The sequence below is a fragment of the Chiloscyllium plagiosum genome, unplaced genomic scaffold (genome assembly GCF_037043375.1).
Source record: "Chiloscyllium plagiosum isolate Xiang-an unplaced genomic scaffold, Cpla_swu_hap1 HiC_scaffold_5, whole genome shotgun sequence".
Taxonomy (NCBI): Eukaryota; Metazoa; Chordata; class Chondrichthyes; order Orectolobiformes; family Hemiscylliidae; genus Chiloscyllium; species Chiloscyllium plagiosum.
The window spans coordinates 78,728,757-78,754,440 of NW_028270143.1; the positions used below are offsets into that span (position 1 = coordinate 78,728,757).

The 25,684-nt window shown below is 39.7% G+C and overlaps 1 protein-coding gene across 5 annotated transcripts in view; it reads left to right on the top strand.

The window, feature by feature from the left end:
• The window catches only part of crot (carnitine O-octanoyltransferase), an 87,018-nt gene that overhangs the window by 26,778 nt on the left and 34,556 nt on the right, over window positions 1-25,684 (top strand). For 4 of the 5 annotated variants that reach the window (XM_087987335.1, XM_087987338.1, XM_087987336.1 and 1 more), the window contains exons 2-8: window positions 2,126-2,266; window positions 4,232-4,356; window positions 5,377-5,558; window positions 8,915-9,039; window positions 12,844-12,952; window positions 17,995-18,088; window positions 24,931-25,056. In XM_087987335.1, the coding sequence (XP_087843461.1) occupies window positions 2,152-2,266; window positions 4,232-4,356; window positions 5,377-5,558; window positions 8,915-9,039; window positions 12,844-12,952; window positions 17,995-18,088; window positions 24,931-25,056 (876 nt within the window). In that variant the 5' untranslated portion in view covers window positions 2,126-2,151. Of the gene's footprint in view, window positions 1-2,125; window positions 2,267-4,231; window positions 4,357-5,376; window positions 5,559-8,914; window positions 9,040-12,843; window positions 12,953-17,994; window positions 18,089-24,930; window positions 25,057-25,684 lie in introns of those variants that run through there. The other variant, XM_087987339.1, reaches the window with a different exon arrangement.

A 25,684-nucleotide genomic window follows, 5' to 3' on the forward strand; every position in this document is an offset into this window, starting at 1 on the left:
TTACGTCTGAATGTTCCAACCCCTTGTCCACTAACAGAATTAAATTTCAAGCCTCTGCTGAATCTTCAGTTTCCATTGTCAGGTTCTTCAGTAAATTGTATGAAAGATGTGCCTTCTAAGTACCAACTGTATTGTCAACAGAAATAATATGCTGAATCTTTTTCCTTTTTTGGCTAAGTGTGAGTTCCACCAAGTTTTTTTGGAGGGATTTTCGTCATGAGGCCAAGTAGGTTTTCTCGCTTTATTTTACTAAATGCATCTCATTAACTATCTATCCATTCCTATAGTATCCCTCATATCCAATTTCAGTCCAATCTTACCATATATCCCAGAATTCACCAGCAACCCTTGCACCAATCCCATCTTTAAAAACCCTTTGTGCACCACCAGGTGCTGTCAGTCTGAAGCAGCGCCGCTCCATTTCTCAAGTCTGGCTGAGAATAGCAGATTGGGGGAGATTGATACCCTGCTTTGCAGATCGGAACCTGGAGGCCCTACAGGATGAGTTGGTGCAGAGGTGAGACTTCTTGTTAACCCCATGACCAGAAACAGAGGCCACGGCAGCAGACCAAGCCTGTCTGATCTGACCTTGCCACCTAGGTTAAAGCAGTCTCAGCCTTCTGCAGGAATGCCCAGCACATGAGGTAGAAGGTCCATGATCTTCAGGAGGAGCAGTTCAGGAAAGAATTATGTTCTGAGTTTTGTGAAACAAGAGGTTCATCTGAGCATGACTCAGATCAGCTAAGAACCTATAGTTAACAATGGGGTCTTGGAGGCAAGGATAGTGGGTTAACAAGATGGAAAAGCATTTATTATGGAGAGCCATTTAACAATATTGGAAGCATTCAGTATGTAAGGTTAGTTTAACAAGGTGAAAAGTATTCATTATTAAAGTCAATTAAGGTTGAGAACATACACTGTGTTACAGAGATGGCTTAATCTCTACTATTGACACTCACTGGTTCTAACGGTCACCAAATCAATATGTATATTGCCTTATCTGGATGCCCCTTCTTGTAAAATGACTATATAATTCATTAAGAAACTGCTGTTCGAGAGAGAAGACGGAGATCGCATGTCTGTGTGCATATGAGTGATTGTTATCTCTCCCTCCAGGGCCCAGAGTAAAGATGAAGTAGGTAAAATTACTCTGTGTCTCTGAGCATTTTGCTTCAACTGAGGGGGGAAATGAGACCACATCTCTATCTGCCCCAAAACCATCAACTGTACCAGCCGTTTTCATCTCCCCTTAACACCTGCCTCCCAGCCCTATTTCCTCCTGGAATAAAAGATTTAAGAGCTGACAGACACTGTTTATCACCCCTTGCATGGAGAGCATTCTGACACTGACTCACCTCAGGGTCTGACTAACCATTGTCAAGCCCCTGAACTATTATTGGAGGTTGTCCTTCTCCACAGAGGCTGGTATTGTAGGGATTGCATGTAGCCACGCTGTTTTGAAAAAGTAAGTCTGTGTAATAAAACGATGTGAACAGCACTGGTATATGTTCAATTTGTACAGCTTTGCTTTGAATGTTGATTTGATGGAATGCGTTCTTCAATATCCTCCTCTAGGTCAAACATAATCTACAGCCATGCAACTCCGGTCCTCTCTAAACAAGGGATTCATTTTCCACTACCACCCTAACACTGCTGAATTCATACATGCCAATGAGTTGTACTAATTTAAAATTTCATCTTTGGCTTTGGCTTTGACTTTTTTTACTAATTCTTACAGCTAGGAAAAAAAATTCATATGAGCACATTATTCCTCTGACTGAGGATTACGCTTGTTCTTTGCTTCCTATAGTGGACAAGCAGCTGATGTTTTGGAGAGAATCAGAGAAGGCCAAAAATTATGTTTTAATAATAATGTATTATATCTAATTTCTACCTTTGAAACCACCTTCGTCATGCCTTTGTGCACTCTTTCCTCCCCACCTGACCCCTTATTATTGAGCAGGTCAGAAGAGTCAAAGCTGTACAGGAAATTGTCATATAGGGCAAATAGTTAATCATGAGGTACAATGTCAATGTATATTAGACTTCATTTATGGAAAAGGTCTTTATAGATTGAATATATTTTCCTAACTCCATGTTTTCTTTTGTTTTTATCTGATATAAGGTGATATCTCAATTTTTAAAAAAAAAATGGAAAATCAGATGTTTGAATCAAATGAAGAGCGTACATTTCAATACCAGGACTCACTACCTCCATTACCTGTTCCCTCTCTTGAGGAATCTTTGATGAAGTATTTAGATGCAGGTACTGTATCATCATCATTATCATCATTGTAGACTGTCAGAAAACTCTTTGTAATGTCTAAATTGCAGTTGAGTCTCTTTTGTAGTCAAAAGAAATGTTTTAATGGAGAAATGTTTTGTAGATTGGACTAATTAAACTTATCAGATGTCTGGCAGTAACTAAATGGGATACTTGGCATGCAGGACTAAGTAGGAGAAAGTAAGGACTGCAGAGGATGGAGATCGGAGTCGAAGAGTGTGGTGCTGGAAAAGCACAGCCGTTCAGGCAGCATCTGAGGAGGAGGAAAGTCAACGTTTTGAGCATAAGCTCTTCTGCAGGACTAAATAGTTATGCAAGAATTTAGTTGAATTTTAATGTTCGTTAGAAAGAATATTTTTATCAATATATTTTATCCTTCATATTTTGCAATGACAAAGTTTTGATTTTTGTTCCCAAGTGTGGGGATTTAATTTTCCCCTGCCCTCTTGTTTTCTGCATCTCTTGTCATAGTGATAGTGACTCGAGCTGGCATCTGTTCAACAAATGCCATTGATTTGTGGATGTCACCATTCGAGTATGGATAATGAATGTTCACAAGCCATTTAACAACACTCACCAGCCCTTCTTGATATCTCATAGAGATGTACAGCACAGAAACAGACCCTTCAGTCCAACTCGTCCATGCCGACCAGATATCCCAAACCAATCTAGTCCCACCTGCTAGCACCTGATCCATATCCCTCCAAACCCTTCTTATTCATATACCCATCCAGATGCCTTTTAAATGTTACAATTGTACCAGTCTCCACCACTTCCTCTGGCAGCTCATTCCATACTTGGACCACCCTCTGCAAGAAAACGTTGCCCCTTAGGTCTCTTTTATATCTTTCCCCTCGCACCCTAAACCTAAGCCCTCTAGTTCTGGACTCCCCCAAGACATCTATTATCCTATCCATGCCCTTGATGATTTTATAAACCTCTATTTTTGCTTACAGTAATAAAAGTGGACTTTGATAAGACTGATTATTGGACTTCATCCTAATCAAAAACGATTGGTTAGTTTTGAGCTGGATATCTCCCACTGCAGTTACATTTCTGTACTTAAAGAGGCTGAAATCTCTTGCGAGACACACATCTGTTCTGCTAGCTGATTCTTGTAACAGTGAAGAGAGAGTAGAAAAGCCTGACAACTGGCACTAATTTAACACTTCTTTAAAACATGTTTAAAGGTTATGTTTCCTTAAGTCAGGAAGTAAAATTAAAGTTTTGACATTAATGTCAACACATCAGCGATTTCTTTTTACCCCCTCAATCATTGTTTGTCCATAACAGGAAAAGAAAGCCAGAAACAAATATTTTCAGAATGTTGTCATGACTGTACATTACAACATTTTACCTGACTTTAAAATTGAATAACTCCTCCAAACTGAAATAATACCTTAAGTTTTTGGCACATGGGAGATGTTGACTGTTTTACATTCTTGAATTTTATCATGCTTTGTTCAATTTTATAGACAGTGGCTGTTCAGATGAAATGGGTTATTACCACAGGCTGTTGTACAAAAATTTTGGGATTCCATTTTGCTTTTCGCTTTATTTTATTAGAACGGGTATGTTGCAGCCGTAAAATTTGATCCTTTTAATGTTCATCAGTGCTCAACTAGATATTGTTACAAGTGTTTGAATTTTGAGCCTGATATTCATCTTTTGTAGATGTTTCATCCTCTCAATTCTATTTCTTCTAGATATATTTCATTACATTGTGCCACATCTGCCATATAGAAAATGTTTGAATATTTCAAAAAAAGACTTTTGTCCCTGGGAATCTTCATATTTCAGCTTCTAAGTTTACAGTAGCGATGTCTCAATGTTTTTCATGTTACATTTTATGTCATGAAATTAGTGAAAACCTGTTAGAGTCTGTGTAGGTTTGACAATATTATTTAGTTGTCATTATAAAGTTGAATTTTTTTAAAATTGTTTTAGTGAAGCCATTTTTGAATGAAGAAGAACTTCAAAGAAGTACAGAAATTGTTAAAACATTTGGAGAAGGGATTGGTAAGCAGCTGCATCAAAAACTTCTGGAGAGGGCCAAAGTTAGGAGAAACTGGGTAAGCAGGAGTTCAGATGCTGTTGGTATTAATATAATTAAGTAGTGTAGTTGGTTGGTTTCATCAAATTTACTTTTTGCCTGTCTGCAGATTTTTTTTTATTTGAATGTAGTTGCTTTTCTTATATTTTTGGAAGATTGTGTATTTTAATGTATATTTCTATATTTAGAAGGTATATTTTGTCTTTTGTTTTCTCGGTTTAGTATTGTGAATTATCTACACCCTAAAAGATGACTGATATTCCAGGGTTATCTTGTGCTTTTTCAGAAAGATTGTTAGGAAGCATTTGAAATCAGCCTGAGTAATGACTGACAGTCTCCTTTTGACTCCACTCCTCAATAATCTTGTTGTGATTATGAATTCATTTGTATGGAGGATTAAAAATCTACCTCTTTGTTCTGCGGCATTGCTGTTTCCCATCACATTCCTATGCATGTGTTTGTTCTGAGAGCCTTCATTTTTGTTTTAAAATTCCCTTTCTTTGCATGCCAAGGTTAGCATTGCCTAAAGCTTGTACTTTTACCTGAGATGATAGAGGTCTGTCCTAATATTACAATTGATCACAAATATTGAGAATAATTCTACCTCGGGGTTTCAAAACCAGGGGGCTCTGTACTGCTGTCATATTATCTTCTACTGTGTGGAGACAAGTGGTGTTTTGTAGTAATCAGCCTAAACCTGAGAACTTTGTCATCCATATGTATGGGACCTCACATAGATGACCTGTGCTTTCTTTGTATGCCCAGAAACAAATAAATGTACACTTTATTATATAGAAAATGGTTCTTAAAGCTTTGAGAAGCATTGGAATATCTTATACTGTTACATTTGTATGCAGGAATTCAATGAATTTACAAGTTAATTGTGTGTCTTCTGGATAAAATGCTGCAACATTCCTTCAGATGAATGTACAGCATAGATTATTTTGTTGTAATTGGCAATGTTTTCTTGTGAGAATGTATTTTTTTATGTTAGATTTTAGAACAATCGTCATAATTTTCTTCTATGTCTTTTGGTCAGCTTGAGGATTGGTGGCTTCTCAGTGCCTACCTGGATGTCCGCATGCCGTCAATGTTGAATGTAAACTTTGGAGGTCCTGCACCCTACTTAGAACATTATTGGCTGCCAAAAGAAGGCACTCAGCTTGAACGAACTGCTATTGCTGTCTTCTACATGCTGCAGTTTTGGAAACTACTTCGAAAGTGAGATGATTTCTATGCCATTGAAAGATATAATGCATATCTTTTCCTAAAATTTAGAAGAAAATAAATTACAATCTTGTTTCTGATTACATAGGAAATGTAAATGCAATTTTGGAGCATATGAGGTAATTTAAAGAGTATTTAACAACATTTTCCAGTGCCACTGGCTGCTTAATCAGTGGAATTGTACTGATATGTGCTTGTAAAATTTGGATCTAAATGACATCTTTTGGATTTTGGTACTCCTGATTTGAGGTCAGTTTTGTCTTTTATACCTGAATTGTTCCATCATTCCAAAGCTAACAGTATGTACTTTGCATCTCAAACGTGCATATGCAGTACTTTTTTACATTTCACAAGTGTTTATCAACTTCCTCCTTTTACTGCTCTAGTGCACTTTAAATGTTTATAGAACTTGTCAATGGATAGCTTGCATTGGATTTGTTAAAAATATATTATTTCAAAAACAGTCAATCGTTAATTAATGGATTTGTATATTTCACAAACATATGATTAGGACCAGAAGTAAACCATTTGGCCTTTTAGCTTACTCTATCATCGACTAAAATCATGACTGGCCTGTTTGTGTTTAGAATTTCACATTCCCAAATGCCCCAATTAAACTTTGACTTCCCCAGTTTAGCAAGAGCCTATTCCTCTGTGTCTAAACATATTTTGAGGTGGAGAGTTCCAAAATTGTACAGTCCTCTGAGGGAAGAAAATTTCTCCTCCTCTTTGTTCCAAGACTCCTGTAACATTTTCTCTCTTTTGAAATACCGAAGAAACACTTATCTGTTTTTACATTCTGCCTACCTTCCTGTTAGACTCTAGTTTCATCCTCATTAACCTTTCAGTCATTCTCTGCCATTCTTTACGTTCTGAACAACATTTATTCAGCACTCATAGATAAGCTTTTTCCTCCAGTTTGGTGCCTTTCTTATCCTCAAGTAAATGCACTTGGTGGATCTCCCTTTTTAGATTTTCTTCATTATGGTAGAAATATATCTATTCTGAAGTATTCCCTAAAATATCTACCAGTATGCTTGTATTCATCCAGTCCCTCACATAGTATAGAGCAACCTAGATTTTCCAAAGGACACGGGCAAAGAGTATTTTGTTGGGCTAATTGAATGCCCGATAACACAGTTTAGCCAAGCAACGGGACCTTGCCAGATAATCCGAAATTCGGATAATAGAGCTCCTCTGCATAGCAATTCACTTTAGGTAGCTCAACTTGCATGGCCAACCACAGTTACCACTATTAGGTTTAAAAAGTAGAATAGAATAGAATGTAAATTTATTGTCACGTGTACATTTACATGAAAAATGCAGTGAAATGTTTTGGGCAGTTCCAAAGAGTAGTGTTCTAAAAAAAATCTTGAAAGCAGTCCATGAACTCCTCATCGAGGCTATTACTGACAATCTGAGTTTTCTAGTATAAATATAAATTAAAAATCACCCATGATTATTAAAGTCCCATTATCACAAGCACAAAGGGTTTTGTTTTGTGTGGTTTGTGCCACATTGTGGTTTTTGTTAGTGGGCCTGTAGACTACTCCTACTAGTGACTACTTTCGCCTGCTATTCCTCATCTCACCAAACCAATTCTACATTTCTGTTCTCCTGAGCAAAGATAATCTCTGACTACTGCACAAATGCCATCGTTGATTAACAGTGCTATCTCTCCTTTTTTACCTAGCTTTTAAATTGGTTTCAATATCATATAGCCCACAACATTCAGGAATGGATCCTTATTATCTTATAGTCATGTCTCTGTAATTGCTATCAGATCTTTTTAAAATTCGTTTTGTGGGATATGGGTGTTGCTGGCATTTATTGCCCATCCCTACTTGCCTTTAAGAAGGTGGTGGTGATCTGCCTTCTTGAACTGCTGTAGTCCACCTGCTGTGGTTTGACTCACAATGCCATTAGGGAGAGAATTCCAGAATTTTGACCTAGTGACAGTGAAGGAACGGCAATGTATTAACAAGTCAGGATGGTGAGTGGCTTGGAGGGGAATTTGAATGTGGTCATGTTCCCATGTATATATTGCCTTTGTCCTTCTGGATGGAATTGGACGTCGGTTTGAAAGGTGCTTTCTGAGGATCTTTGGTGAATTTCTGCAGTGCGTCTTGTAAATAGCACACACTGCTGCTACTGAGCGACGGTGATGAAGGGAGTTAATGCTTGTGGATGCAAAGCCAATCAAGTGGGCTGCTTTGTCCTAGTTGGTGTTAAGCTTCTTGAGTGTTGTTGGAGCTGCACTCATCCAGGCAGGTGAGGAGTATTCCAGCATGCTCCTGACGTGTGCATTGTAGATGGTGGCCAGGCTGTGGCAAGTAAGGAGGTGAGTTGTTTGCTGCATATTCCTAGCCCCTCTCCTGTTGTTGTAGCTGCTGCACTTATGTGGTGAGTCCAGTTGGGTTTCTGATCATTAATAACTCAGGATGTTGAGAGTGGGGGATTCATTGATAATAACACCATTGAACATCTGAGGGCAGTGGTTAGATTGTCTCTTACTGGTGATGGTCATAGCCTGACATTTGTGTGGCGCAAATGTTATTTACCACGTGTCAGCCCAAGCCCAGATATTGTCTAGATCTTGTTGCATTTGGACCCGGACTGCTTCAGTGTCTGAGGATTTGCGAATGGTGCTGAACATTCTCACTTCTGACCTTATGGTGGAGGGAAGGTCATTGATAAAGCAGCTGAAGACGGTTGGGCATAAGTTCTCTGAGGAACTCCTGCAGAGGTATCCTGGAGCAGAGCTGACTGACCTCCAACAACCACAACCATCTTTCTATGTATCAGGCTGCAGCCTCGAAACAGCACCTGAGGTGCAATTATTAATGGGTTTTAATTTTTACATTATTCACTTTCATTTATTTAAGTTACGTATTATATATTTTACTGACTATATTATCAATTTATATACTATATTAAAATTTAAAGACAAGAAAAACCTTAACTACATTACCAGACTCGTCAGACAAGTCACTCCTTTTTCTCAGCCAAGTAACATTTTAAAATAGTTCCAGTTGATCTTCGTCTGTCTTTGACTGCCTCCTTCAGAATCTTCAGCTCATCTACTCATCTCTGTTTTGTTAGATGTCTATCCTTGGGCAAAGTATTATGGGAGCCATTGTATGTTTACAGCATAAAATTTATAAATGAGGAAAGTACGAACTGGCTTTTGTAAAATGGCACAAGTAATTTTAATTTGGGTAGTAGAAGCTATGCTGGTGACTTGATGTAGAGGTTCTTTGTGAACTGTTTAGTGCTAGTCATTTTGTCAATGCAGTTGTTTACGCTAGGTGTGAAAGTTAATTATCATTTTGTTTATTTTTCTCTCGTAGACAACGTTTGGCTGTACACAAAGCTGGTAGTGTTCCATTAGACATGGACCAGTTTCGGATGTTATACTGTACCTGCAAAATACCTGGAGTAACCAGAGATTCCCTTGTCAGCTGCTTTAAGACAGGTAATTATTTTGTTGACAATCATTACAGTAGCAGGCTAGGATCAGATTATTTATGTTCTACGTAGAAATGGTCTTCAGATGTTGAAAATGTTGCCTGTAGGTGGCACTGTGAACATATTGTTATAAGACAAATTAAAAACAATAGGTACCACAATTTTAAATGTCAAGAGCAAAAGTTACAGATTTATAACATTAATGAACTCTGTTCCAAAGATATGTACAATTCCTAACAGCATGTCTATTATGATGAATTGATTATGAATTCATCTAATTGAGAGATATAAGATGTTAAAGGAGATGGATACAGGGGACATAGTGTGGATATTCCCCTTTGTGTGGCAATCTAGAATGAGAGTTACTAGTTTTAGATAAAAGGTAACAAATTTAAAATAGATATGAGGAAAAATTCTGTGTCTTATAGGGTCGTGAATCTGTGGATTGATGCTGGGAAATTGAATAAATTTGAGGAATAGACAGACTTTTAATTAGTAATGGGTTGAAGGGTTATGAGGAGTGGGCAGGACAGTGAAGTTGAAGGTGAGATAAGATCAGCCACGATCGCATCAAATGGTGGAGCAGACTTGAGGTGCTGAGTTGCCTACCCCTGCTCTGAGCATTTATGTTTGTTCTTGTAAACTTTATGAAAATAGCCTTGCAAATCATTATTAATAAAACCATGCTAAGGACAAGCAATACACTTATTTTAAATCAAAATGAAACAAGATTTTAAAGAATTGTTCAGAGGTTACGTATTGAAAAGTAGAGTGACACAAACTTACCTGAGTCTTTATTACTGACTATTTCAAACTTCCAAATTCTCCCAAAAGCCATCTGCAGTAGTAGAGATGTTGAGCATGGACACAGCCTACCATGCCAGAATTGCTGTCTGTTTCCACCGAAGTGATCTTGACTAAATCTATCAGCTGTGATCCAAAACAAGCCTTCATCAATTGCAGGATTTTGTGGAAGAACTATCTAAAGAATTATTCAAAGCAGTTTAAAAGCTTCCATAGGAAGTTGGAAAACTCAGTTGAGTGACCAGCCTGATACACAGTTTTTCAAAAGGAAGAAATTGGAAAGGCTATGGAAGATTGAACTGGAAGGTTGATACTGATGGAGACCAGATTTAATAAATCTTCATTTAAATTGAAATAGAAGTAGTTCCATGGTGCATTACATCTAATTCCCTGAAGATATCCTTTTAATAACAAAATATTGTTAAGACATTGAAGGTCTCCTGGAAGCAGAATCCTTAGAACCATACAATGTAGGAGCAGAAGTAGGTTATCCAGCCCATCGAGTCAGCTCTGCTGTTCAGTGAGATCATGGCTGTTCTGATAATCCTCTACTCCAATCTCTGGCCTTTTTCACATAACTTGGTTCCCTGATTAAATATCTGTTTATTTGAGTTTTTATGTACTTCACAACCTGTAGTCTACAGATCTCTAGTTGAGTTCCACAGATTCACTGTCCTCTTGGAGAAAAACATTCCTCCTTATTTCTGCCTGAAATGGGCAATCCCTTACACTGACGTTGTACCCTCTGGTCTTTATCTCTCCCACAGATGAAACAATTCTTAGTATCTAGACTGTCAAACCTTCTGAGAAACTTGTGTTTCAGTAACATCCCCTCTCATTTTTATATGTTTAGTAAGGTCTCTTACTCTTCTAAACTCCATTGAGCCTCCCCTCATTTAAAAAAAAACCCTCCATATCCAGGATTAACTAGTAAAAGATCTCTGGACCTGCCATTTGATGCTTATAAACTCCATTCACTTTATAATATAAAAGAAAGACTGTTGGCTCCATTTGCCTTCCCTATTACCTACTGAATTTGAATGTTATCTTTTTCCTGCCAAAGTGCATAACTTCATACATTTTCCCACATTATATTCCATCCCCCAACTTCTTACCCACTCTCACAACCTACCATATTTCTGTTGACTCCTTGTGTCATTTGCACCACTTGTGCTTTTTTCTTTGTGGCATCTGCAAATTTGATAATAGCACTCATCCACGTCATTAATATATATTGTAAATAATTAGGGTGCCGGCATTCCATCACTAGTGATAGGTTTCCATCCTGTAAATGCCTTCTTGATCCTAACTGTCTATGATCTGTTAATTAGCCAATCATCTGTCCATGCTAATATGCTTCCCCTAATAGTGTGGCATTTACCTTAAGTAGTTTTTTTTGAAATTCACATGTTTTTTTTTAGATTACTTACAGTGTGGAAACAGGCCCTTCAGCCCAACAAGTCCACACCGACCCGCCGAAGCGCAACCCACCCATACCCCTACATGTACCCCTTTTTACCTAACACTACGGGCAATTTAGCATGGCCAATTCACCTGACCTGCACATCTTTGGAATGTGGGAGGAAACCGGAGCACCCGGAGGAAACCCACACAGACACGGGGAGAATGTGCAAACTCCACACAGTCAGTCGCCTGAGTCGGGAATTGAAACCCGGATCTCTGGCGCTGTGAGGCAGCAGTGCTAACCACTGTTACATCCTACTGATTTATCCCTTATCTATCCTGTTTGTTATCTCCTGAAATAATTCTAATAAATTTTCCAGCATGAATTCCCCTTCATGAAAAACTGTGCCTGTTTTTGTCTGGTTCATGGTGCTTTGTTATTACATACATTTATAATAAACTCTTAAACTTTTCCCAATGGCCGATGTTTAGCTAATTGGCCCCTTTTTGAATATGGGAATTACTTTGTTTTCTGGCCGTCTGGGATTTTTCCACAGTCTTAAGGGTTCTTGGAAGATTACTACCAGTGCATCTACAACTTCTATTGCTTGTGTGATGATGCTGCTCCTTTAACAAGGTTATGTTGTCCTTGGGTTTTTTTTCAGAGAGGTCATAAAACTCACGGGTTCTGATGGGTTTTAGGGCCAGTTTGATTATAGCTAACCGCTACTGCCTCAGGAAAAAGTCTTTCAAGTTTAAAAAAACCCCTTGTACAATGGAAAGGGAGTGGTCAATTCTCCCAGCTCAGCTTTTCTCTGGTTTGATTTGGTTTTAGCAGTCTAGCTATTCACTAAAAGCAATCACAGTTTTGAAGATGCTGGACTCAAAGAAGCAGGTCCATGCTGACTCTCCCTCTCTATGACTTCTCTCCTTTAAGACCCTGTTATTGATTTTACCTTTTGTGCCAAGGGGTGTTTATGGGAATTATTACAAGTATTGGGAACAGCTTCATTAAATTGCTATAATCTGTTTGGTTTTCAGATAGGTTAAGTCATTCTGTATTCTGTCCTCTTTTGTTTGTGTTTCATTTGGTAATCTTGTAAATAAATTCTGTTTTGTTCAAATCTAGATTAGCCAGCTGCATCCCTCCTGGAATATCCAAGTTACACCTGCTTAAAACAACTAGCAAAGTTAGGGTCTGGGCTACTTTCTTGAAATGTTTTGAGGGGGTCTAGCCTGGTCCGGAACACTTATTATAGTGACAGAGGTAAATAGTAGAAAAGGACCCTCTCAGTAAGGGGCGGATTAAAGGCTTGTATCAAGATTAAGTTGCTATATTGTTGTGAGATCTGGGAAGGGCCAATTGATCCTTTTGGTATGCCAAACTTCAATGATTCTATTTCTAATGCAGGAAAGAGTTTCCGCCAGCAAAAATGAGGAAACTGTGCACATGCAGCATATGATATGTTGACTTACTGCTAAATTGTTTGTGTATGTTTAAGATCCTAGTTGTGGCATGTTGCTTTTATGAAAGCAGTATTTTTGGTGATTCTTAACATTGATAAAAGAATAATGATTAAAATGCTCCATTTAATCTTTATAGAAGCTGAAGGACCATGCCCCTCCCATTTAGTGGTTCTGTGTCGCGGGCGAGTATTTATCTTTGATACTGAGTATGACCATCACATCTTAACACCACCCGAACTTTTCAGGTTTTTATCTGCTTTTTCTTACAACATTTTCATTATTTATAATGTAATAAATGTTACAAAATTTTGAAAATGATACGGAAGTTTAAAGCGCACGTGTTAAACAGTACATGTGCATGTGGACAAGATTAATGCCCAGAAGAAAGGCAATGAAAGATCCAAAACACAGGCTTCCATTTACAATGTAACTTGAAGATATGAAAATGCTCAAGCTTCCGCAGAATTTCGAGTTTTAAAAAAATTACTATTCTAACTATTTTAAAAGTTACTGCTGATAGTTAGACTTGTATTACATGTTTAGATTTGTAAAATTGCTTGGGTGGTGACTTGCTAGTACGGGTTGATAATGGGACAGCAACGAAAACTGGACTTCTGAAATGTGAGTGAACAGGCGGCAAAGCTGTCAATCTCTTTATTTAATCAGATTGAAAGATTGTGACAGTAACAGTGAATTCCAGAAGTGAGATGCAAGTGACCTACCCTCGACATCAAGGCAGTGTTAAATCAAGGATTTAACGGGACGTGAGTGGAATTGGAATCCTACCTAGCACAATGGAAGATGGTTCTGGTTATTGAAGGCCAATCCTGTCAGGACTTTGTTGCAGGAGAACTAAGCTTGTGAATGTGGTCCTAGGTCAAACATTCTTCCACTGCTTTCTCACTGGCCCTTTTTGAGGCTCTGCACAAATTGGCTGCTGTGTTTCCGACACTCCAACAGTAACTACACTTCAACAGTACTTGGCTGAAAAATGCATTGAGTGAATAAAACTAACAGCACCAGATTCTGGAAATCTGAAACAAAAGAAATTGCTAGGGTTTCTCAGCAGGTATGGCACATCTGTGGAGAGAAAGCAGAGTTAATATTTCAAATCCAATGACTCTCCAATTCGAAACTAACTGAACTGACCATATAAATATTGTAAGTACAAGAGCAGGTCTTGGGCTAGGAATTCTGCAGGCATTCTGACAATGACAGGAGGAATGCACTGATAAACAAGTCCCACCATTCCTCCAGTTGCACCATATGTATAAATGTTTGATTTCAGTCACCAAAATGGCCAATTGTTTCCCTTTTTTGTATTATTGTTGATGAATAAAAGAGATTTTCACCTGGCTTCAGAACTCTGAATAATCCGCTTATTATAACACACAACTTAATCGTAAAAACAAGTGCAACACTGGTTAACATTTAAGCTAGTATCAAATTACAACCACATCACTTTTCCTAAATAAACACACACAACACCAAAGACAACAGACTCTGCAGAGATAATTAACAGAATCTTACAGGGTAGTGTGCAGCATATGCTCTGGTGAGATTTATACAAAATCACAAAAGAAATCCAACAAAGCCTATCTTGATGTCAGGAGCATTTTGCTTATCTCTCTTTATGCTTTTGCTGAGTGGTGTGACATGTTTCTCACTAAGCAGTGTTGGGTTGTGAATTAAGGTGGATTATAATTTATTAATTGTCTTGATAACAGTTCAACTCACCGCATTAATGTTCAGCTTCCCATCTTATCAAACAAGCTAGACGTTAAGAAAGGTTAAAGGGACAAGGAAGGCAATTAGAGATGAAATTCAGTGTAGTGGGTCTCCACAGTGGGTGAAAATGAGCTGTAGGGTTACTGCAAGATAAAAAGGAAATTTGTCTCTTGCACTGTTTGCTGTACTCCAGTAATTTATCTTTTACCATCTGAAAATGCCCACCCCCGATCCCAACTCTATTTATTAATCAGGCAGTCCTCTACCCATGCTAATATGCTGCCCATTCCACCAAAGACTGTAAATTTATCAAGTAGTCTTATGCACAGTACCTTCTCAAGTGCCTTTTGGAAATCCTAATACATCTCATCTTCTACTTTCCCTTTATCTATCCTGCTTGTTACCACCTCAAAGAATTCTAATAAGTTTGTCAGTTAAGCTAACAGGCCTAAAGTTAATTTCTTTTTTTTCTCCCTCCCCTTTTGAATAAAGGTGACATTGGCATATTTTCAATCCTGCGGGATGTTTCCAGAATCAATGGATACATGAATGATGACTGCTAGTGTGTCCACTATTCTGCAACTACTTTCCTTAATATCCTAGTTTATGAAAGACCATAAGATATGGGAGCAGAATTAGACCATTCAGCCCTTTGGGTCTGCTCCATTAGTCGATGTTTCTCAACTCCATTTACTTGCCACTGTCATGTAACCTTTGATTGCCTTACAATCAAGAACCTATCTGTCTTAAGTATACTCAATGATTTGGCCTCCACAGCCTTCTGCAGGAATGAATTTCACAGATTCATGACCTTGTGGCTGAAGAAATTCATTCTCATCTCCGTTCTAAAGGGTTGTCCCTTCACTCTGAGACAATGCTGTGGGTCTTGGTGTTTCCACAAGTGGAAGAAACTTTCTCCATGACCACTCTGTCTAGGCCTGTCAGTATTCTGTAAGTTTCAATCGGATCCTCCCTCATCCATCTAAATTCCGTCAAGTATTGAGCCGGAGTCCTCAACTGCTTCTCATATGATGAGTTATTCATCTTCACAATCATTCTTATGAATCTCCTGTGGACCCCCTCCAATGCTACCCAATCTATCCTTAGATACAGATTCCAAATGCAGTCTGACCAGAGCCTTTTACAGCTTCATCAGTACATCCCTGCTGTTGTGTTATAGCCTTCTTGAAATGAACGCTAAAGTTGCATTTGCCTTCCTAACTGCCAACTGAATCTGTATGTTAACCTTAAGAGCATCCTGAACTAGGACTCATTCCCTTTGTGCTTCAGACTTCTGCAGTCTTTCCTTGTTTAGAAAATAATCTACATCTCTTCTTCCATCCAAAGTGCATACCATCACATTCTTCCACATTGTATTCCATCTGCCACTTGATTGCCCTCTCTTAGGCTGTGCAAGACCTCCTGCAGTCTCCCTGCTTCCTGAACATGATCTGTCCCTCCATCTATCTTTGTATTATCTGCAAACTTAACAAAAATGTCCTCCGTTCCTTCGTCCAGATTGTAATATATAATGTGAATGGTTGTGGTCCCAACGCTGACCCCTACGGAACTCAACTCGTCACTGACTACTACCTTGAAAGAGACCCCTTTATCCTCACTGCTTTGGGCCAGTCAGCCAATCCTCTATCCATGCCAGTACCTTGCTCCTAACACCATGAGTTCTTATCTGATTTAGCAGAGTCCTATGCAGCAACTTGTTAAGACCTTCTGGAAATCCAAATAGATCACATCCCTTGGCTCTCCTTTGTCCAATTTGCTTGTTACCTTCTCAAAGAATTCAGACAGCTTTTTCAAGCATGACCTTCCCCTGACAAAGCTGTACTGACTCAGCTCTATTTTACCACGAACGTTTAAGTATCTTGCAATCTCATCCGTAATACTAAACTCAAATCTTAGCAGTAACTGAGGTCAGGCCAACTGGCCTATAATGTCTTGAATTCATTTCCTGTATTTAAATAATCTCCTCCTGTCGTTTTTTGTATTACTTGTTTACCCTTAATAAAGGAGTCAAAAATGTTGATGTTTGGAGACTTTATCATGTTTCCAGAGAGAGAGAGACTTGCTTGATTTACTTCCTTTACAATGAGTTATGTCTGTGAAAACAGAACTCAAGTCTGGAAAGCAGTTGATGAGGAACTGTTGCACAGAGGCCCCATAGCCTATTTTCCCAAGTCAGGTTTTTCAACAATCAAGGGCCATCTCTTTCCTCCTTAAAACCAGCTTGCCCTTTTCTCCAGCGATTTGACTTTCTGCACACAGCAGGTCAATCAAAGCATACATTAAACTGTTGACCTCATTCCCAAGAACCACATGTTAAAAACCCTTTTCAATCCAGACAGCATCCATAAAATTCTATATCTTTAGTTTTTCCATATTGTTCATAAATATAAATATGCATTTCCAAAATATGCAAGTAGGTCATGTCCTGACCAGTGCTCAGAATACTTGAAGGATTCACTCAAAAATGAAAAGCACAATTAAAGAAAGATCTTCCCTGTGTTGAACAAAGGCAAAATCTGTGAGGGGCTGATCATGCAATCACTGATTCTATCTCCCTCACACTCCTTTAATTGCAGGATCTTTTTCACTCACATTTGCTGCTTCTTAGTTATTTGCTTCCATCAGAATACTTGTACCTTTACATACCTTTACAGGGGTGGCACGGTGGCTCAGTGGTTAGCACTGCTGCCTCACAGACCAGGTTCAATTCCAGCCTCGGGCAACTGTCTGTGTGGAGGTTGCACATTCTCCCCGTGTCTGCGTGGGTTTCCTCCGGGTGCTCCGGTTTCTTCCCACAGTCCAAAGATGTGCAGATCAGGTGAATTGGCCATATTAAATTTCCCATTGTGTTAGGCGCATGAGGGAAATGGGTCTGGGTGGGTTACTCTTCGGAGGGTTGTTGTGGACTGGTTGGGCCAAAGAGCCTGTTTCCACATTGTAGGGAATCAGAATATCTTATCAAGGCTGTAAGGTTGCTGAAGCGACATATTGGAATGTTTTCAACTTCTATATTACTTAACTTATACAATAAATAAAAGGAATTGAAGAATATTCCCTGAGATGAGTTTTTATTTTTAATCCTCTATTTAACAGGTAGTTCTACCCCTTACCATCCCCGCCTTCAATTCTGCACATATATGACCTGCCAACATCACTATCTTTCCTTCGATTAGCTGACTACGAGGATATCATTGAAAGTATCTTATTGGGAACGAGTCCTCTTTTCTTTATCCCTTTTCATTTTCCTATTATAGGTAGATCTGTCTCCTGCACTTATTTTGTCTGCACCGCTGCAAGAAGATCCTACAGAGTTAGCAGAGGAACTAAAGTCATGCCATGTGATATGAAAATTGCTCAAGACTTTGATATTGTGTTAAGCTACTTTACAACTAATTTCACAATTATCAGTGTGTCAAATTAAACCATTAAAATACTTAATTAAACTGCATGAATCTTCATTTGAAATTCTTTGTGGTAGCTGGATTGTAACTTGATTAACTATTAGCAGCTCCTGCTTATCCTTATCTTTCCAATGTAGACAACTGACTGACATCAGGAAAAGATGTGACAATGAACCTGAAGGACCAGGTGTGTCAGCGTTAACTTCTGAAGAAAGAACACGTTGGGCAAAGGTAGATTGAGGCAATTTCAGTTATTGTTGGCATTGGTAGCCTCCTTGTTGTTCAAATGTGGCCAAGTGCATGGCTGAGGAGCTGGTGTATGGGAGAAGGATTCACATTTTTGGATCATTGGAATTTCTTTTGGACTAGAAGTGACCTGTACAAGAAGGACAGATTGCACCTAAATTGGAAGGGGACTAATATACTGGCAGGGAAATTTGCTCGAGTTGCTCGGGAGGATTTAAACTAGTAAGGGGGTGGGACCCAGGGGGATAGTGAGGAAAGAGATCAATCTGAGACTGGTACAGTTGAGAACAGACGCGAGTCAAACACGCAGGGCAGGCAGGGACAAGGTAGGACTAATAAATTAAACTGCATTTATTTCAATGCAAGGGGCCTAACAGGCAAGGCAGATGAACTCAGGGCATGGTTAGGAACATGGGACTGTGATATCACAGCAATTACAGAAACATGGCTCAGGGATGGGCAGGATTGGCAGCTTAATGTTCCAGGATACAAATGCGACAGGAAGGATAGAAAGGGAGGCAAGAGAGATGGGGAGTGGCATTTTTGATAAGGGATAGCATTACCGCCGTGCTGAGGGAGGATATTCCCGGACATACATCCAGGGAAGTTATTTGGGTGGAACTGAGAAATAAGAAAGGGATGATCACCTTATTGGGATTGTATTATAGACCCCCCTAATAGTCAGAGGGAAATTGAGAAACAAACTGGTAAGGAGATCTCAGCTATCTGTAAGAATAATAGGGTGGCTATGATAGGAGATTTTAACACTCCAAGCATAGACTAGGACTGCCATAGTATTAAGAGTTTAGATGGAGAGGAATTTGTTCAGTGTGTACAAGACAATTTTCTGATTCAGTATGTGGATGTACCTACTAGAGAAGGTGCAAAACTTGACCTACACTTGGGAAATACAGTAGGGCAGGTGACTGAGGTATCAGTCGTGGAGCACTTTGGGGCCAACGACCATAATTCTATTCGTTTTAAAATAATGATGGAAAAGGATAGACCAGATGTAAAAGTTGAAATTCTAAATTGGAGGAAGGCCAATTTTGGTGGTATTAGGCAAGAACTTTCAAAAGCTGATTGGGGGTAGATGTTCACAGATAAAGGGATGGCTGGGAAATGAGAAATGAGATAACGAGGTTCCAGAGAAAGTATATTCCTGTTAGGCTGAAAGGAAAGGCTGGTAGGTATAGGGAATGCTGGATGACTAAAGAAATTGAGGGTTTGGTTAAGAAAAAGAAGGAAGCATATGTCAGGTATAGACAGGATAGATCGAGTGAATCCTTAGAAGAGTATAAAGAAAGTAGGAGTACACTTAAGAGGGAAATCAGGGGAGCAAAAGGGGACATGAGATAGCTTTGGTAAATAGAATTAAGGAGAATCCAAAGAGTGTTTACAAATACATTAAGGACAAAAGGGTAACTAGGGAGAGAATAGGGCCCCTCAAAGATCAGCGTGGAGCCTCAAAAAATGGGGGAGATACGAAATAAGTATTTTGCATCAGTATTTACTGTGAAAAAGGATATGGAAGATAGAGACTGTAGGGAAATAGAAGGTGACATCTTGCAAAATGTATATATTACAAAGGAGGAGGTGCTGGATGTTTTGAAACGCATAAAAGTGGATAAATCCCCAAGACCTGATCAGGTGAACTCTAGAATTCTGTGGGAAGCTAGAGAAGTGATTGCTGTGCCTCTTGCTGAGGTATTTGTATCATCGATAGTCACGGTGAGGTGCCAGAAAACTGGAGATTGGCTAACGTGGTGCCACTGTTTAAGAAGGGTGATAAGGACAAGCCAGGGAACCATAGACCAGTGAGCCTGACCTTGGTGGTGGGCAAGTTGTTGGAGGGAATCCTGAGGGACAGGATGTACATGTATTTGGAAAGGCAAGGACTGATTCGGGATAGTCAACATGGCTTTGTGCGTGGGAAATCATGTCTCACAAACTTGATTCAGCTTTTTGAGGAAGTAACATAGAGGATTGATGAGGGCAGAGCAGTAGATGTGATCTATATGGACTTCAGTAAAGCGTTCGACAAGATTCCCCATGAGAGACTGATTAGCAAGGTTAGATCTCATGGAATACAGGGAGAACTAGCCATTTGGACACAGAACTGGCTCAAAGGTAAAAGGCAGAGGGTGATGGTGGAAGGTAGTTTTTCCGACTGGAGGCCTATGACCAGTGAAGTACCACAAGGATCGGTGCTGGGTCCTCTACTTTCTGTTATTTACATGCGAGCATGAGAGGTACAGTTAGTAAGTTTGCAGATGACACCAAAATTGGAGGTGTAGTGGACAGCGAAGAGGGTTACCTCAGATTACAACAGGATCTTGACCAGATGGGCCAATAGGCTGAGAAGTGGCAGATGGAGTTTAATTCAGATAAATGCGAGGTGCTGCATTTTGGAAAAGCAAATCTCAGCAGGACTTATATACTTAATGGCAAGGTCCTAGTGAGTGTTGCTGAACAACGAGACCTTGGACTGCAGGTTCATAGCTCCTTGAAAGTTGAGTCGCAGGTAGATAGAATAGTGAAGAAGGTGTTTGGTATGCTTTCTTTTATTGGTCAGAGTATTGAGTACAGGAGTTGGGAGGTCATGTTGCGACTGTACAGGGCATTGGTTAGGCCACTGTTGGAGTATTGTGTGCAGTTCTGGTCTCCTTCCTATCAGAAAGATGTTGTGAAGCTTGAAATGGTTCAGAAAGGTTTACAAGGATGTTGCCAGGGTTGGAGGATTTGAGCTGTAGGGAGAGGCTGAACAGGCTGGGGCTGTTTTCCCTGGAGCATCGGAGGCTGAGGGGTAACCTTATAGAGGTTACAAAATTGAGGGGCATGGATAGGATAAATAGACAAAGTCTTTTCCCTGGGGTCGGGGAGTCCAGAACTAGAGGGCATAGGTTTAGGGTGAGAGGAGAAAGATATAAAAGAGACCTAAGGGGCAACTTTTTCACACATAGAGTGATATGTGTATGGAATGAGCTGCCAGAGGAAGTGGTGGCGGCTGGTACAATTGCAACATTTAAGAAGCATTTGGATGGGTATATGAATAGGAAGGGTTTGGAGGGATATGGGTCGGGTGCTGGTAGGCGGGACTAGATTGGGTTGGGATATCTGGTCGGCATGGACAGGTTGGACTGAAGGGTCTGTTTCCATGCTGTACATCTCTCTGACTCTTTTAAGTTGTAGGTGATTTAATTGTATTATGTGTATTCTATTGTTACTAAAGATAAAAGTATGGGAACAGCACAGATTACTGCAGAACTGGCAATTTATATTGTCAATGTTGCTATGTGGAGATATCTTCAGCTGTCCCATCTCTTGCCTTCCTCTGGATATGCCTGTGTTACGAATTTAGCATGTGTTACAAGTTTAGCATGTGGACCTTAAAACATGCTCAACCTAATTCCGTGCTTGCCTCCATTTGAGCTGGTTGACTGCTGTATTCTTTCAAAAGCAGTAGTCTCCAATAGGACATAGATCCATACAGCACAGGGACGAGCCTTTCGGCCAACATGATATTCTAAACTAATCCCATCTGCCTTCACATGTCCGTGTCTCTCTATTCCCAGCCTGTTCATGTGTCTGTTTAAATGTCCCAGAAAGTTGCTTTTGTATCTGCTACCAATTCCCCAGCAGCATGTTCCATGTGCCTACCATCTATGTAAAACAAAGATTTTACTTGTATATCTCCTTTTAAACTTTCCCCTTCTCAGCTTAAACCTATGTCCACTGTTTGATATTTCAACCTGGGGAAAGAGACTCTAACTAAATACCATATCCATATCTTTCCTAATTTTATATACTTCTATCAGGTTGTCTCTAGTCTCCGCTCTAGTGAAAACAATCCAATTTGTACAATTTCTCTTTATAGCTTTTATGTTTCATTCCAGGCAGCACCCTCGTAAGCTTCCTTACAACTTCTTCAAAACCACCATATTCTTTCTTTATTGTGGCGACCAGAACTGCACACTCCAAATGTAGCCTAATTAAAGCTTTATACAGTTACCGTTGTGGTTCTGTTCGCTGAGCTGGGAATTTGTGTTGCAGATGTTTCGTCCCCTGTCTAGGTGACTTCCTCAGTGCTTAGGTGCCTCCTGTGAAGTGCTTCTGTGATATTTCCTCTGGCATTTTTAGTGATTTGTATCTGCCGCTTCCAGTTGTCAGTTCCAGCTGTCCGCTGCAGTGGCCGGTATATTGGGTCCAGGTCGATGTGCTTATTGATTGAATCTGTGGATGAATGCCATGCCTTTAGGAATTCCCTGGCTGTTCTCTGTTTGGCTTGTCCTATACCCATGTTGCTTGTCATCTGAGTGTGTGGCTACTAAGGATAGCTGGTTGTGTCGTTTCGTGGCTAGTTGGTGTTCATGGATGCGGATCATTAGCTGTCTTCCTGTTTGTCCTATGTAGTGTTTTGTGCAGTCCTTGCATGGGATTTTGTACACTACATTGGAACTGACAACTGGAAGCGGCAGATACAAATCACTATAAATGCCGGAGGAAACATCACAGAAGCGCTTCATAGGAGGCTCCCAAGCACTGAGGATGTCACCTAAACAGGGGGCGAAACGTCTGCAACACAAATTCCCAGCTCGGCGAATAGAACCACAACAACGAGCACCCGAGCTACAAATCTTCTCACAAACTTTATACAGTTACAACATGACTTGCCAACTCTGATACTTAATGCCTCAAACGATGAAGGCAAGCATGCTGCACCCCATCATTTATCATCCTGTCCACTTGCCTTGCCACTGTCAAGGAACTGTAGACTTGTACCCCTGGATCTGTCTGTGTCTCAACGCTTGTAAGGATCTTGCCATTTACTGGACTCTTTCCTCTTGCATTTGACCTCTAAGATACATAATTTCAAGTGAAAAGTAGTGAACTATCAAGGTGCTCATAATAGACAGTCAATATGAAGCATTCCAGTGGCAGCACAAAGCTCACATGACTCTACCCTAGAAATGTGCCTTAGCTTCAGCCTCCGAGGAGACTCATTTCTTTCCTTCCTGCATGAAATTGCCAATAGGTGACAAATTTCAGAGCAGTTTTGAGTTGTTGCCTCAGATTTCTTCCCCAAGTGAGTTCTTTCTTCCTATAATCCAAAGTATGCATTTATCTGCTCATTACATGGAAAATTTAAATATGCATTGCCAGCGGAGGTGGTAGAGGCAGGCACAATAGTGTCATTTAAGATGTTTCTGATAGATACATGAATGGGCAGGGAGCAGAGGGATACAAATCCTTAGAAGATAGGTGACAGGTTTAGGTAGAGGATCTGGATCGGTGCAGGCTTGGAGGGCCAAAGGGCTATTCCTGTGCTGTAATTTTTCTTTGTTCTTTGAATGGCACAAGAGTCAGGATTGATTTGTTTTAACTTTCTGGGATGGAATGTTAATTGTAGAGCCACTGCACGTTTAGAGTGTCACTGCTTCTACTCGATTCTTTTTTCAGTATACACATTTGTTTAAGAGGAGATGGTGGTGGCATAAAAATAATGTCTTTGGGATAGGAGTCCAGTGATTCAGACTTGATTACATTCACGTCACACAATGGCAGACAGTGAAATTTGAATTCAATAACATCTGGAATTAAGTACTAATCTCATGGCAGCAACGGAACCATTGTCAGTTGTCATTTGGTAAACAAAATCTGGTTTAATAATGTCCTTTAGGGAAGGAAATCACCTGTACTTATCTGCTTTGGCCAGCATGAGACTCCATGTGGTTAACTCTGAACAGAACTTTGAAATAGTCCAGCATGCCATTCAGGTCAGGGGTGAGCAACAAACGTTAGTCTTGCCAATGACATCCCATGCAAGAATTATTTTTGCATGTTTTAGGATAATGTGCAATCTAGTGAGGTATTATTCTGTTGTAAAATTGAGCAATCATTAGAGGCTAAAATTTATCTCGTAGTTTAAATATATTAATAAAATCTCTGTTCAGTTACCAGGGTCTAGTGATGTAAAGGGGATTGGCCATGCAGCTTTTCAGTATTATCTTTTATATGGCAAGTTGGTGTTGACCATCTGTGAAATATCTCTAAAATTTATTCTTTGGTTTAGATGCATGACAGAACAGAGAAATATATTTTCCTTCACTCTGTAATTACTTAATTATGTGTTTTAAAATTCAAAGCATTGCAATCCGACCTATATGTAAGCAAAACTCAAATGAGACTTGACTTTCTATTGAGTGCTGAAAATGTGTTGCTGGAAAAGCACAGCAGGTCAGGCAGCATCCAAAGATCAGGAGAATCGACGTTTCGGGCATGAGCCCTTCAGGAATGAGGAAAGTGTGTCCAGCAGGCTAAGATAAAAGGTAGGGAAGAGGGACTTGGGGGAGGGGCGTTGGAAATGCAATAGGTAGAAGGAGGTTAAGGTGAGGGTGATAGGCTGGAGTGGGGGTGGGGGCGGAGAGGTCAGGAAGAAGATTGCAGGTTAGGAAGGTGGTGCTGAGTTCGAGGGTTGGGACTGAGACAAGGTGGGGGGAGGGGAAATGAGGAAACTGGAGAAATCTGAGTTCATCCCTTGTGGTTGGAGGGTTCCTAGGCGGAAGATGAGGCGCTCTTCCTCCAGCCGTCGTGTTGCTATGGTCTGGCGATGGAGGAGTCCAAGGACCTGCATGTCCTTGGTGGAGTGGGAGGGGGAGTGGTTTTCTATTGAGTGGTTTGCTTTGAGTGTACCTGGTTTGTACAATGGCAGAAATAATAAAAACAAAGAAAACATTATGTTTGTTTTTGGCAGACAATTTTGAGTTGGGGATTTTTCAAACACCAATTTCTGCCAGGATAATTTTCTTTTTAACATTTTGATGCAGGTACGGGAATATCTAATTAGCTTGGATCAGAAGAATCTGACTATTCTGGAATACATTCAGAGTTCCTTGTTCATACTCTCACTGGATGATACCAGTCCCCCTGCATCACCTGAAGACTATTCTCAAGTGAGTAGATAAACTATCTATAGATGTGATGCTTGTAATTTTATATGGAGCTTCCAAATGAAAACAGGCTGAACTATTTGGAATCTTAAAAATCACACAACACCAGGTTATAGTCCAACAGGTTTAATTGGAAGCACACTAGCTTTCGGAACGACGCTCCTTCATCAGATGATTGTGGAGGGCTCGATCGTAACACAGAATTTATAGCAAAAGTTTGCAGTGTGATGTAACTGAAATTATACATTGAAGAATTGATTGTCTGTTAAGCCTTTCATCTGTTAGAATACAGTGATAGTTTCACTTCTTTCATGTGTAAATCACAAAACCCTTTTTTTTAAAGTTGCATTCTCAGGTTAGCTGTTAACAATGGTGATAGCTAGACAATATGTTGAAGGTGTTAGCCCCCTGTGTTCTCTGTCTATGACCTGATGTTTAAATTGATTCTAATCTAAAAAGTGAGATAACAGAGTTTTTCATAAATCCATGCAGTTTTTGAGCTCAGAGTTCGACATGAATCTATGTGGTTTTTGAGCAAAGTGCAATGTAACTCTGAAAGTACCAAAAAAATTCACCACACACAATATATATGTGTGCATGTGGGTCTTTGTCTGTCTGTGGGGGTTGTGAG